The following is a 15284-nucleotide window of genomic DNA, read 5'->3' as shown; positions in this document are numbered from 1 at the left end:
CAGTCTCCAGCTGTGCCAGGGGAGGTTTAGGCTGGAGGTTAGGAGGAAGTTCTACACAGAAAGAGAGATTGGCCATTGGAATGTGCTGCCCAGGGAGGTGGTGGAGTCACAATCCCTGGAGGTGTTTAGGAGGAGACTTGATAGAGTGCTTGGTGCCGTGGGTTAGTTGGTTGGGTGGTGTTGGGTGATAGGTTGGACTTGATGATCTTGAAGATCTCTTCCAACCTGGTTTAGTGTAACCCTTTCAGTGAAGAAATGTTTCCTAACATCCAGCCTGAACCTCCCCCTGTGCAGCTTGGAACCATTTCCTCTGGGCCTGTCTCTTGCCACCATGACTCCATTAGTGTGCAGCTGGAATTCTGGGATTTGCTGCAGTTATGCACTGAGATGGCTTCAGCACTGTCATCATGATGCATGCCCTGCTGAGACCACACCTGGACTACTATGGCCAATTCTGGGCTCCCTGGATCTACTGGAGAGAGTCCAACAGAGGGACTTGAACATCTCTCCTGTGAAGAGAGGCTGAGAGCCCTGGGGCTGTTTAGTCTGGAGAAGACAAGGCTGAGAGGGATCTGATCAATGTCTATCAATAGCTGAGGGGTGGGGGTCAAGTGGAGGGGGCCAAGCTCTTCAGGGTGGTGCACAGGAATAAAACAAGAAGCAACACAGAACATTGAACACAGAAGGTTTCAGCTCAACATGAGAAGAAACTTCTTTACAGTGAGAGTACCAGAGCCCTGGAGCAGGCTGCCCAGAGAGGTTGTGGAGTCTCCTTCTCTGGAGACATTCAAACCCCACCTGGATGCCTTCTTGTGCAGACTACCCTGGGTGATGCTGCTCTGGCAGGGGGGTTGGACTGGATGACCCCTGGAGGTCCCTTCCAACCACTCATGTGCTGTGCTGATACTGTGATTGACTGGCAGAGTTGAGGGCTGATCTGCAGTGTGAAACTCTTCACCAGGAAAGCACAACTTCCAGATCCCTCAGGCTTGGTGCTCAAGGCCAATGCTGCACCTTTCAAATAAAATCCCTAGTTCCAAAAGGTCTCTTTTCTGAGAGACTCTGAGGTCTGATCAATGTCTATCAATATCTGAGGGGGTGCATGTCAGGACAACACTGATGGTCCCTTTTTGGTGGTACCCAGGGACAGGACAGGGGGCAACAGCTGCATGCTGGGGCAGAGGAGGTTCCATGGGAACATGAGGAAGAACTTTTTCACTGTAAGGGTCACAGAGCACTGCAGCAGGTTGCCCAGAGAGGTTGTGGAGTCTCCTTCTCTGGAGGAGACTAGGTTGGACTTGAGGATCTGGAGGGTCTTTTCCGGCCTGGTCTGGTCTGGTCTGGTCTGGTCTGGTCTGATCTGGTCTGGTCTACTCTACTCTACTCTACTCTACTCTACTCTACTCCTATTCTATTCTACTCTACTATTCTATTCTATTCTATTCTATTCTATTCTATTCTATTCTATTCTATTCTATTCTATTCTATTCTATTCTATTCTATTCTATTCTATTCTATTCTATTCCATTCCATTCCACTCCACTCCACTCCACTCCACTCCACTCCACTCCACTCCACTCCACTCCACTCCACTCCACTCCTTCTCTGGAGACTTTCCAAACCCAGCTGGGTGTGCTCCTGTGCAGCCTGCCCTAGGTGATCCTGCTTTGGCCGGGATGTTGGACCATCTACAGGTCCCTTCCAATCCCTAGTGTTCTGTGATTACATGAAAAGAGGCTTTGCATGGAAGAGCTGCTCCTCTCCCATTGAGTGCTGAGAGCTACCACAAGCTCTGCATTTAGGGACTTAACCTGTTCCAATGAACCCTAAAATCTGTGTCAGAATAGAGAGTTTCCTGTGCACAGTAATTGCCTCAGTCAGCTGCTAGCCCAGACACCACTCTTCCTTAAACTGTGAGAGGCAGATGCCAGACAGCTCATCCTCAGATAATAACCAAAGAAACAGCACTCACTTCTAAATGCTGAATGTCAGCTGCTCCTCTGTGGATGCTGCAGCATTTGAAGTGACATGCTGCAAGAGGGAGATGAAGAGCCCAGAGAAAGGGACAGACAATTCCCAATTGTTCTTGCTAGTGTTCCTCTTGTTGCCTGCCTAGGGAGTTGCTCAGAGCCTAGATCACCACTGGACTGCCAAACAAATTCTGCTCTGTAATGCTTTGCAGCTGCCAATCCCTGCTGCTAGTGATGTCCAGTGACAGGACAAGGGGCACTGGGGGCAAGCTGGAGCAGAGGAGGTGCCATGGAAACAGAAGGGAAAACCTTTTCACTGTGAGCTTGCCAGAGCCCTGCAGCAGGCTGCCCAAAGAGGTTGTGGAATCTCATCTGCATCAGGAACAGTGTGGCCAGCAGGAGCAGGGAGGTCATTCTGCCCTGTGCTCAGCACTGGTTAGGCCACACCTTGAGTCCTGTGTCCAGTTCTGGGCCCCTCAGTTTAGGAAAGATGTTGAGAAGCTGGAAGGTGTCCAGAGAAGGGCAACAAAGCTGGGGAGGGGTCTGGAGCACAGCCCTGTGAGGAGAGGCTGAGGGAGCTGGGGTTGCTTAGCCTGGAGAAGAGGAGGCTCAGGGGAGACCTTCTTGCTCTCTACAACTCTCTGAAGGGAGTCTGTAGCCAGGTGCATCTTGTCACTATTTCCTCTCATCCTATCACTTGTTAGGTGGGAGAAGAGGTCAACAATCATCTCACTACCACCTTGTGGCAGTTTAGCCAGGGTGCCTCCTGCTGCTGCCCCACAAGATACACCTCTGGTGTCCAGAGTGTCCAGCCCAGTGGGTGGACACAGGAAATAGTGTATTTCATACCCATAATGGTCTGCCCCCTGTAAACAGCATAGCATAGCATAGCATTAACCAGGTTGGAAAAGACCCTTGAGATCATGGAGTCCAACCCATCACCCAACACCATCTCATCAACTAAACCATGGCACCAAGTGCCTCGGCCAGGCTCTTCCTAAACACCTCCAGGGATGGTGACTCCACCACCTCCCTGGGCAGCACATTCCAATGGCCAATCTCTCTTGCTGGGAAAAATTCCTTCCTAACCTCCAGCCTAAACCTCCCCTGGCACAGCTTGAGACTGTGTCCTCTTGGTCTGGTGCTGGGTGCCTGGGAGAAGAGACCAACATCCACCTGGCTTATAACCTCCCTTCAGGGAGTTGTAGAGAGCAATGAGGTCTCCCCTGAGCCTCCTCTTCTCCAGGCTAAGCAACCCCAGCTCCCTCAGCCTCTCCTCACAGGGCTGTGCTCCAGACCCCTCCCCAGCTTTGTTGCCCTTCTCTGGACACCTTCCAGCAACTCAACATCTTTCCTAAACTGAGGGGCCCAGAACTGGACACAGGACTCAAGGTGTGGCCTAACCGGTGCTGAGCACAGGGCAGAATGACCTCCCTGCTCCTGCTGGCCACACTGTTCCTGATGCAGGCCAGGATGCCATTGGCCTTCTTGGCCAGCTGGGCACACTGCTGGCTCGTGTTCAGCTGCTGTCACCACTACCCCCAGGTCCCTCTCTGTTTGGCAGCTCTCAGGCACTCTGACCCCAGCCTGTAGCACTGCCTGGGGTTGCTGTGGCTGAAGTGCAGCACCTGCCACTTGGACTTGTCTAAAGGCAATCAGAATGTTATGGTATTGAGAAAAGACAATGCAAATCAAACATACCTGTAAGATGCCTCCTTCCAGTCTTTGCCATTTAAGAAAGTTCCCTGCTGCATCAAATGAGGCTGCAATGAACTGCAGCTTTACATCCTGATGATGAAAAGAAGACAAAGAAACAATGAAACTGCCAGAAAGTGGACAGCATCTTTAGGAGAGCCACATCTGTAAGAAACCAAAACTGCTTCATGTGATGATGGCCCCTTTCTAATGTCTGCTTCCCTGCAGGTTCTTGCTGGTCCCAGTGAAGCAGTAACTCAGGTCTAGAAGAATCACAGAATTTCATGGGCTGGAAGGGACCTGAACAGATCACCCAGTCCAACCCCCCTGCCAGAGCAGGAGCACCTAGTGCAGATCACACAGGAACACATCCAGGTGGGGTTGGAATATCTCCAGAGAGGGAGACTCCCCAACGCCCCTGGGCAGCCTGTTCCAGGGCTCTGGAACCCTCACAGGGAAAAATTTCCCCCTCATATTTATGTGAAACTGCCTATGCCTCACCTTCCACCACTGCCCCTTGTGCTGTCCTTGTCCAGGAAGGGACTTTGGACATGAGCTTGTAGAGACAGAATGAGAGGGGATGGATTGAAGCTTGAGGAGGGCAGATTGAGACTGGATGTTAGGAAAAAAGTCTTTACAGTAAAGGTGGAGAGACACTGGCACTGCTTGCCCAGAGGAAGGTCATGGATGTCCCTTCCTGGAGGTGTTCAAGGCCAGACTGGATGAAGCTTTGAGCAACCTGGGCTGGTGGGAGGTGTCCCTGCCCAGGGCAGGAGGTTGGAACTAGATGATTTTGAAGGTGCCTTCCCACACAAGCCATTCTATGATTCTATGCCTGCTAGCCAACACCTACCTTATCTGTTCCTTTAAAAGTGAAGACTGCAGGGAAATGATTTGCCTCAAGCACTTGGGATGCTAATCCTGGCTGATCACCATAATACAGCCAGGGCAGGCTCTGCCTCCTGCAAACAATGACAACGTTTCCTCTACAGCAACAGAATGCTTTGCATCCAAGAACATCCAGAATAAGAACTGCCATAAAACACTACTACAGCCTGAAAGCTAGGGGAAAGGCAACTTACCAGAAGGCTACTGAATGAACAATGCCTAACCTTGCTGTGTTGACATAAATATACTGAAACAAACCACAGGCATCAGCACTTGAAGGGCTCAGGGAGTTCATGTTCATCACACACATGTTTCCAAGAGCTTGGCATGCTGTCAGATTAGAGTGTGACTGCAATGGAGAAACACAAGAACACACAAGAGCATTGATTCACCCCTCCTGGGGATAAGGCAGTCACCAGATGAATGTTATCTCCAATAAGCCATCTCCCATTTTCACTTTAAACTCATTTACTTTAAAGTAATTGCATCCCAGTATTTTCTCCTAGTTTTTCTGGTTCCATATGCTGGCAGTGTGAAATCAGTGCTCTCCCTTCTCTAGTTTATTTGAGTTGCCTCAGCTAGGGGGAATGAGGCAAGAGAAATCCCAACTCCAGCATTTAGAAAACAAAGCAAGGACCAAAATGTTTAAGAGCACTCAGGCTGCAGCACAAAGGGGACTGCATCAAAGATCTAACACTGTCAAGTGTTGGCTTGGGGCAATCCCAAGCACTGATATAGGCTGGGCAGGGACTGGCTTGAGAGCAGCCCTGAAGAAAAGGCCTTGGGGGTGCTGGGGGAGGAGAAGCTCAACAGGAGCCAGCAGTGAGCACTTGCAGCCCAGAGAGCCAAGCAGAGCTTGGGCTGTGGCAAGAGAAGTGTGGCCAGCAGGGCCAGGGAGGGGATTCTGCCCCTCTGCTCCACTCTGCTGAGACCACAGCTGGAGCTCTGTGTCCTTCCTAGCACAGGAAGGATCTGGAGGTGCTCGAAGGTGTCCAGAGAAGGGCCATGGGGATGAGCAGAGGGCTGGAGCTGCTCTGCTATGGAGACAGACTGAGGGAGTTGGGGGTGTGCAGTCTGGAGAAGAGAAGGCTGCAAGGAGACCTTCTTGTGGCCTTCTAGTATCTGAAGTGGGCTCCAAGAAAGCTGGGGAGGGACTTTTGAGGGTGTCAGGGAGTGACAGGACTGGGGGCAATGGAACAAAACTAGAAATGGGTAGATTGAGATTGGATGTTAGGAAGAAGTTGCTCCCCATGAGGGTGGTGAGAGCCTGGCACAGGTTGCCCAGGGAGGTGGTGGAAGCCTCCTGCCTGGAGGTGTTTGCAGCCAGGCTGGCTGTGGCTGTGAGCAAGCTGCTGTAGTGTGAGGTGTCCCTGGCCATGGCAGGGGGGTTGGACCTGGCTGATCCTTGAGGTCCCTCCCAACCCTGACAATTCTCTTCTTGTGTGATCCCAGGTACAGCTGCACAGAGCACAAAGACCTTCTTCTCAATTTGCAGTGTTTTTCTATCCTGTTGCTCCTAAACTAGGTTGTATTTATACCACTGCTGAATTATGGTGATAAACCAGCCCACTGCTCCAGGATAGGCAGAAGTGATGCCTGGCACCTGTGTGCAGGGATCACTGCAGCAGGATTAAGCTGCCACCACCGAGCGCCTTGGTGGGGTCAGATCAGCAGGCTCAGGCAGCACCTCTGAAGGGCTGAGTAGGCTGAGACAGACAGACAGACCGGATAAACTGATTGAAGGGATGATGACAGTCTCAGTTTGTAAAGAAAATAGAATGGGATAAGCAGGAGAATACATCTCAGAGCTGTGTGCATGAGATGCTGCTGGGAAAATACTGAGCCTAAGTCTGCTAGATGCCTGCCAGCCTGGGACCTGCCAGTTGGCAGCTGGGCCTGGCAGCCAGAAACATCCTCAAGATTTGCAGCAGATAAACACCAGAGACATCCTGAGACAGCATCAATATGCACAAATCTGGCAGCCAGGCACTAGTGGTGTCCCCCAGGTATCAGTGTTAGGCCCAATCCTGTTCAATATTGATGATCTGGATGAGGGGATTGAGTCCAGCATCAGTAAATGTGCAGATGACACCAAGCTGGGGGCAGGAGTTGATCTGTTAGAGGATAGGAGAGCTCTGCAGAGGGACCTTGCCAGGCTGGACAGATGGGCAGAGTCCAACAGGATGGCATTCAACAAGTCCAAGTGCTGGGTGCTGCTCTTTGGCCACCACAACCCCATGCAGAGCTACAGGCTGGGGTCAGAGTGGCTGGAGAGCAGCCAGGCAGAAAGGGACCTTGGCGTGATGATTGACATCAGCTGAACATGAGCCTGCAGTGTGCCCAGGTGGCCAAGAAGGCCAATGGCATCCTGGCCTGCATCAGGAGCAGTGTGGCCAGCAGGAGCAGGGAAGTCATTGTGCCCTGTGCTCAGCACTGGTTAGGCCACACCTTGAGTCCTGTGTCCAGTTCTGGGCCCCTCAGTTTAGGAAAGATGCTGAGATGCTGGAAGGTGTCCAGAGAAGGGCAACAAAGCTGGGGAGGGGTCTGGAGCACAGCCCTGTGAGGAGAGGCTGAGGGAGCTGGGGTTGCTTAGCCTGCAGAAGAGGAGGCTCAGGGGAGACCTTCTTGCTCTCTCCAACTCCCTGAAGGGAGGTTGTAGCCAGGTGGGGGTTGGTCTCTTCTCCCAGGCACCCAGCACCAGAACCAGAGGACACAGTCTCAAGCTATGCCAGGGGAGGTTTAGGCTGGGTGTTAGGAAGAAATTCTTCCCAGAAAGAGAGATTGCCTTTGGAATGTGCTGCCCAGGGAGGTGGTGGAGTCACCATCACTGGAGGTGTTGAGGAGGAGCCTGGCTGAGGCACTTGGTGCCATGGTTTAGTTGATTAGATGGTGATGGGTGATAGGTTGGACTTGATGATCTCTGAGGTCTTTTCTAACCTGGTTAATTCTATTCTATTCTATTCTATTCTATTCTATTCTATTCTATTCTATTCTATTCTATTCTATTCTATTCAGCATAAGAGATATTGGCTGCTGCAGGTGGTGCTGCCCCATGCCACCTTGTGTCCCTGACTGTTTCCCTCTCTCATACACACACAGAAAACTACTTCTGCACAAACTTTTCTATGAGCTCTCCTAGGCTCATCAGAGCATTGCTGTGACACCTAGCTGACTCCAGACTCCCTAGCATGGATCAGCTTCAAAGTGAGACTTCAACAAGAGTTGATTTTGAGGCCCCACTACTGGTGAGCACTGTACTGGTACTACCTTGATTGTAATTGTTGCTTTACTAGTGATAGTGTGGGGGTAGCTTGTAGTATTGCAGTACATGCTGGCTGCTGCTACTGGTTGCTGCTAGCAGTGGAATACACAGATACTTTCTTTGTTAATCATAAATACACTCATTTTACTAACAGCCACTTGTAGTAACCTCTCAGAAAGAAAGGTAGGAAATAAAGACCTTGTGTGCTGCTGTATTACCTGAAAATCCACTGTGAAGTTTTTCACACACCTCTAGGCCAGGTAGCCCTTTGGGTTGTGACAGATGGGGAGAAAAAACTGGGCTTAAAAAGGTAAGGTCTGACTTGGAGAAGAGGAATATGGAAGGGAAATGAGGATGTCTGATGATAGAGCTGGCAAAAAAGCAGCAGAGCATGATCCTGTTGTGGCAGCCACTCTTCCACACAGAGTTACTGCCACCCAGAGCAACAAAATGGTAAATAACACTTGCATGAGTAAAGCAAAGCAAAAAAGGATGGTTCTGTGGTTAGCCTCAGAGAACACAGGGTCTCTTTGCAGTGCTGGGTTTCTCTCACATGGTCAGAGTCAACAGAATTAAACAGGTTGGAAAAGACCTTTGAGATCATCCAGTCCATCCTATCACCCAATACCATCTAATCAACTAAACCATGGCACCAAGTGCCTCAGTCAGGCTCTTCCTAAACACTTCCAGGGATGGTGACTCCACCACCTCCCTGGGCAGCACATTCCAATGGCCAATCTCTCTCTCAGTGAAGAACTTTCTCCTCACCTCCAGCCTAAACCTCCCCTGGCACAGCTTGAGACTGTGTCCTCTTGTTCTGGTGCTGGGTGCCTGGCAGAAGAGACCAACCCCCACCTGGCTACAACCTCCCTTCAGGGAGTTGGAGAGAGCAAGAAGGTCTCCCCTGAGCCTCCTCTTCTCCAGGCTAAGCAACCCCAGCTCCCTCAGCCTCTCCTCACAGGGCTGTGCTCCAGACCCCTCCCCAGCTTTGTTGCCCTTCTCTGGACACATTTGAGCAACTCAACAACTCTCTTGAATTGAGGAATCCAGAACTGGACACAGGACTCAAGGTGTGGCCTAAGCAGTGCTGAAAACAAAACAAAGTGAGTAACTGAAAGGCAAACAGAAGGATAAAGCCCAGCTGCCAGTGAACACCGAATATGGCAAATGCTGATGTTCTGAGTGATTCCTTACTGGATACACTCATGAACAGTTCACATACCAACTGACCCCTGCAGGAGGCTTTCTCTAACACCATCCATCTTGTGAAGATTCTAAGCCTGGAGGTTTGCACCAAGATCAACTCTTTCTAAACTTCCTGTGCATTCCTTTCTTCCTTAGATACTGTCATCTCAAAATAAGACTCTTTATAACAATCAAGCTCAATTCCAACAATGAAAGTGCCAGGCTTTCATACAGAGCATCACCTCTAAAAGAAAAGCAAACTGCAGGCACTTATGAAACTCACCCAACAGGCAGAGGCTGAGGACTGCAGGTTTTGCAGGAACCAGGCTGAGGTCAGTGTTAAACCCTGTAAACAAGGAAATGCTTCACTCTCTTTGTTCCACACAATTTATCCACAACCCAACACTCTGGAAAACTCCGTCACCTAAAAGGTGCTACTGATTTTTTCCTAAGAGCTTCCTGTCCTTTGTAAATGTTTCAGTTCAAAACACAATTAATAAGAGCATCCACAACCACTCTGGGCAACCTAGTCCAGAGTCTCACCACCCTCAGACTGAAGAACTCCTTCCTCAGCTCCAGTCTCACCCTGCTCTCCCTCAGCTTCAAACCATTCCCCCTTGTCCTGTCTCTAGACACCCACATGAAAAGTCCCTCTGCAGCCTTCCTGGAGGATCCCTTCAGCTATTGGAAGGCAGCACTAAGGTCCCCCCAGAGTTTTCTCTTCTCCAGGCTGAACACCCCCAGCTCCCTCAGCCTATCCTCACAGCAGAGCTGCTCCAGCCCTTGGATCATCTTTGTGGCCTCCTCTGGCCTCACTCCAACAGCTCTGTGTCCCTCTTCTGCTGGGGGCACCAGAATGGGACTCAGTATAGACCACATGCTACTTGTATGGATACTAAATTACTTCCCCATTTAAGTTTCCAACAGGGCATGACATTTCCTCTGCACGTTCCATGAGAATAAAGCTTGCCTGGTCTCCATGTCTGCACTCCTACACTTGTTAGTGCAACTGATGTCGTTTCCCTGGGCCTGAGCAAAGCCTTCGACACTGCCCCACACCACATCCTGGTCTCCAGGCTGGTGACACATGGGTGTGATGGGTGACCACTGGATGGATACAGAACTGGCTTGATGGTCAAAGAGTGGCTGTCCATGGGTCCATGTCCCAGGGGAGGCCAGGGACAAGCAGAGTCCCTCAGGGATCACTCCTGGGACCAGGCTTGTTCAACATCTTTGTGGGTGCCATGGACAGTGGCACTGAGTGCACCCTCAGCAAGTTTGCTGATGGCACCAAGCTGTGTGGTGCAGCAGACAGCTGGAGGGAAGGGATCCATCCAGAGGGACCTGGACAGGCTGGAGAGGTGGGCACAAGCCAACCTCAGCAGGTTCAACAAGACCAAGGGCAGGGTCCTGCAGCTGGGTGGAGGCAATCCCAGGCACAAATCCAGGCTGGGCAGGGACTGGCTGGAAAGCAGCCCTGAGGAGAGAGACTTGGGGGTGCTGGGGGAGGAGAAGCTCACCAGGAGCTCTCAGTGTGCACTTGCAGCCCAGAAAGCCAATCAGATCCTGGGCTGCAGCAGGAGAAGTGTGGCCAGCAGGGCAAGGGAGGTGACTGTCCCCCTCTGCTCAGCTCTGGGGAGACCCCACCTGGAGTACTGTGTCCAGTTCTGGAGCCCCTATTGCAAGAAGGATCTGGAGGTGCTGGAAGGTGTCCAGAGAAGGGCCAGGAGGATGAGCAGAGGGCTGGAGCACCTCTCCTGTGAGGACAAACTGAAGGAGTTGGGGCTGTTCAGTCTGGAGAAGAGAAGGCTCCCAGGTGACCTCATTGTGGCCTTCCAGTATCTGAAGGGGGCTACAAGAAGGCTGGGGAGGGACTGCTCAGGATCTCAGGGAGTGATAGGACTAGGGGGAATGGAATGAAGCTGGAGGTGGGGAGATTCAGCCTGGAGGTGAGGAGGAAGTTCTTCCCCATGAGAGTGGTGAAGCCCTGGAATGGGTTGTCCAGGGAGGTGGTTGGGGCCCTGTCCCTGGAGGTGTTTAAGGCTAGGCTGGATGAGGCTGTGGCCAGGCTGATCTAGTGTGGGGTGTCCCTGCCCATGGCAGGGGGGTTGGAACTGGATGATCCTTGTGGTCCCTTCCAACCCTGACTGACACTATTATACTATGAGCAGTCACTTTGCTCAGACAACAAGCCCCCAGCCTAGTTTTTCAGGAAAGGCAATTCAAATACCTACTCAAAATACCTAATGAGGATGTTTGACACTAAAACCACTTACCAGCTGTCCATAACGAACAGTTGCAACTCCTTTTAGGGGTAAACTTTCACCAGCACTGAAACATAATCCCCCAGTCTGAAACAAAGAAACACACACACAGATGAAAATAAAGGCAATGGGACCACTCCTCAGCACAGCTTTTCTTGTTCTGAGTTTCAATATTGACTTTCATTCTTCTACTTACCAAAATGTTTGGGCTCCTGCAGTCACAGGACTTGCTTACATTGATGAAAGTCTGTTCACATCTCACACACCTGTGGAGCACAAATATGAAGACTGCACTTAACATGTCATGAATGATGAGAATCAGTGTTTAGTGAAAGCTGATTCAGCAGGAGGCCTGGGAACACTGCCATCATCTTCGCCAATTCCAAGTGAGATCCAAAAGACATTATTGATTTGGTTCTACTGTCAGTGAAGTAGACAAGAAAATAAATGGCTCATCTGCTTACATTCCAAAGCTCACTCTTTGGAATGGAATGGAATGGAATGGAATGGAATGGAATGGAATGGAATGGAATGGAATGGAATGAAATGGAATAGAATGGAATAGAATAGAATAGAATAGAATAGGACAATTAACCAGGTTGGAAAAGACTTTTGAGATCATCAAAGCCAACCTATCACCCAACACCACCTAATCAACTAAACCATGGCACCAAGTGCCTCAGCCAGGCTCCTCCTCAACACCTCCAGTGATGGTGACTCCACCACCTCCCTGGGCAGCACATCCCTATGGCCAATCACTCTGTGAAGAACTTCCTCCTAACATCCAGGCTGAACCTCCCCTGGCACAGCTTGAGACTGTGTCCTCTTGTTCTGGTGCTGGCTGCCTGGCAGAAGAGACCAACCCCCACCTGGCTGCAACCTCCCTTCAGGGAGTTGGAGAGAGCAAGAAGGTCTCCCCTGAGCCTCCTCTTCTCCAGGCTAAGCAACCCCAGCTCCCTCAGCCTCTCCTCACAGGGCTGTGCTCCAGACCCCTCCCCAGCTTTGTTGCCCTTCTCTGGACACCTTCAAGTCTCTCAATGTCCTTCTTAAACTGAGGAGCCCAGAACTGGACACAGGACTCAAGGTGTGGGCTAACCAGTGCTGAGTCCAGGGCACAATGACTTCCCTGCTCCTGCTGGCCACACTGTTCCTGATGCAGGCCAGGATGCCATTGGCCTTCTTGGCCCCCTGGGCACACTGCTGGCTCATGTTCAGCCTACTGAACATTAAAGTAAAACAAACAAACAAATCAAGTCCCTGGTCACGTTAGGATTTCAGTGGACACAAAACATTGAGTTTGATATGGGGCTGAGGATTTCCACTTCCCTGTCACTCTAAAGGTACAGACTGTTCCTCCATTAAAACCCAACAGGACACTTCCACCCTTGTCATCACAGAAGGTAAGGAACACTCACCTGTTTCCTGAGGCATCTGAAGCAGACAAGGAGGGCTGACTTCCATTACAATGTATGCACAATGCTTCATTCAGCAAAATGCCATCAATGCCTCTTTCCACTAAGGAGAGGAAAAACAACTGTAACAAAATTGCCTGCTGCCCAGCATGGCAGACAGGTTAAGAAAGGTGTGAGAAAACAAAGTGTCTGTGCAGATCTAACCTTAATGCAGGGACTTTGATGTTCAAAACACTCTAGAGCATACATTTGCAAATAACATCCAGGTGGATGCAGAGATTCACAGATTGCACTGGGGGGGAAGGGAGCCTCAAAGGTCATCTTGTCCAACCCCCCTGCACACAGCAGGGACTCCTCCAACTACAGCAGGATGCCCAAGGCCACATCCAGTTCACACTGCTCACAGCTGTGTACCTGCAACTTGGTGTTAATGGAAAATGCAATCTTTAATGCTCAGGTTTGCTGTTCCTTCATGATTTGTTCTGAACCAAATGTCAATGCAAAGCTAATGTGAAAAACCTCAAGTTTATCCGTTGCTGGAATTTGTCATTTGCCCCCATATTGATTCATGCAGATGTCACTGACTCAAAGCTTTGAAACTGCCTCTTCCAGCAAGTAAATAATTTGGCAAGAGATTTCAAATCCAACTATTAAGGAACAAACAAACAAAAAGAAACAAAGAAATAAAAAAAATTAGAATCCTAATTCATGAAGGGCAGTGAGGGCAAGTGCAGAGTCCTGCACCTGGGGAGGAACAGCACTAGGCAGGAGCACAGGCTAGGAGTTGTCCTGCTGGAAAGCAGCTCTGTGGAGAAAGACACTGCAGTCCCAGTGGACAGCAAGCTCTGCATGGGACAGCAAGCTCGGCACAGGACGGCAAGCTTGGTGCAGGACAGCAAGCCCCGCGTGGGATGGCAAGCTCCGCGTGGGATGGCAAGCTCCGTGTGGGACAGCAAGCTCTGCATGGGATGGCAAGCCCTGTGTGGGACGGCAAGCTCCGTGTGGGATGGCAAGCTCCGCGTGGGACGGCCAGCGCTGCGTGGGACGGCAAGCCCTGTGTGGGACGGCAAGCTCCATGTGGGACGGCAAGCTCCGCGTGGGACGGCAAGCCCTGTGTGGGATGGCAAGCTCCACGTGGGACAGCAAGCTCCGTGTGGGACGGCAAGCTCCACGTGAGATGGCAAGCTCTGTGTGGGACGGCAAGCCCTGTGTGGGATGGCAAGCCCTGTGTGGGATGGCAAGCTCCACGTGGGACAGCAAGCTCCGTGTGGGACGGCAAGCTCCACGTGAGATGGCAAGCTCCGTGTGGGACGGCAAGCTCCGTGTGGGACGGCAAGCCCTTTGTGGGTTGGCAAGCTCTATGTGGGATGGCAAGCTCCACGTGCGATGGCAAGCTCTGCATGGGACAGCAAGCTCTGCATGGAATGGCAAGCCCTATGTGGGATGGCAAGCCCTGTGTGGGACGGCAAGCTCTATGTGGGATGGCAAGCTCCGCGTGGGATGGCAAGCTCCGTGTGGGACGGCAAGCTCCGCGTGGGATGGCAAGCTCTGCGTGGGATGGCAAGCCTCACGTGGAATGGCAAGCTCTATGTGGGATGGCAAGCTCCGCATGGGACGGCAAGCTCTGCATGGAATGGCAAGCCCTATGTGGGATGGCAAGCCCTGTGTGGGACGGCAAGCTCCGCGTGGGACGGCAAGCTCTGCGTGGGACAGCAAAGTGCCCTTGAGGCCAAGAAGGCCAAGGACATCCTGGGGTGCAGCAAGGAAAGTGTGGCCAGCAGGACTAGGGAGATTCTCCTCCCCTTCCACTCTGCCCTGCTAAGACCACACCTGCAATACTGCGTCCAATTCTGGCCTTCCCAGTAGAAGAGAGACAGAGACCTGCTGGGGAGAGTTAAGTGGAGAGCTATGAGGATGGCTGGGGGACTTGAACACCTCTGCTATGCAGAAGGACTGAGAGCCCTGGGCCTGTTCTGTCTTGAGAAGGCTGAGAGGGGATCTGATCAATATCTGTAAATATCTGAGGGGTGGGTGTCAAGATGCAGGTGATGGTCTCTTTTGGGGGAAGCTTACAAGACTAAACCATATTGAATTCCCTTTCTCATTTAATAGAAAAGCATGTCTTAAGAAACTGAAACATCAAAACCAGGCACTGACAGCTGATAGCTTGCACATATTTCTTACCTAATATTTCATTATTGAGGCATTTGCATTTTCCTTCTGAAGTTAGGCCTTTAGGGCAGGTAATACAATTCCACCCATCCTGAGTGACTCCACTCTAAAACAAAAGGCAAAAGCTATTAGAATCTTCAACTATATCATCCAATACCTGTGAAGAAAGCTTGATCCAGATGTTGCTGATAAAATAACATCAATAAGCTTCAAAAAAGGCTGAAGCCTGGCAAAATAATTCCCATGCAGGTACAGACCAAAACAACAGAACCCATCAGTTAACATCCTTTGGTGAAGGAAAGAGCTGATTAAAAGTGCAACATTTAACAACTGATGTAAAGCATCTACAGTGGAAAAAGAACAATCAGTAACCATATCAATGCATAAGGAGATATACATTCATAGAAGTATGCAGAAAAAATAGGAATGGAGGGGG

General features: G+C 50.8%; 1 protein-coding gene across 1 annotated transcript in view; it reads right to left on the bottom strand.

The window, feature by feature from the left end:
• The window catches only part of TMEM67 (transmembrane protein 67), a 49085-nt gene that overhangs the window by 28949 nt on the left and 4852 nt on the right, over positions 1-15284 (bottom strand). Inside the window, 8 exon segments of the mRNA XM_068164328.1 lie at positions 3672-3758; positions 4519-4627; positions 4748-4902; positions 9284-9346; positions 11277-11351; positions 11461-11530; positions 12680-12779; positions 14861-14954. Coding sequence (XP_068020429.1) covers positions 3672-3758; positions 4519-4627; positions 4748-4902; positions 9284-9346; positions 11277-11351; positions 11461-11530; positions 12680-12779; positions 14861-14954 — 753 coding nt within the window.

The sequence above is a fragment of the Melanerpes formicivorus genome, unplaced genomic scaffold (assembly GCF_026170545.1).
Source record: "Melanerpes formicivorus ecotype bairdi unplaced genomic scaffold, bMelFor1.0.p_v2 SCAF_79, whole genome shotgun sequence".
Taxonomy (NCBI): Eukaryota; Metazoa; Chordata; class Aves; order Piciformes; family Picidae; genus Melanerpes; species Melanerpes formicivorus.
Note: the sequence above shows the minus strand (reverse complement) of the source record. Positions and strands in the feature narration are given on the sequence as shown.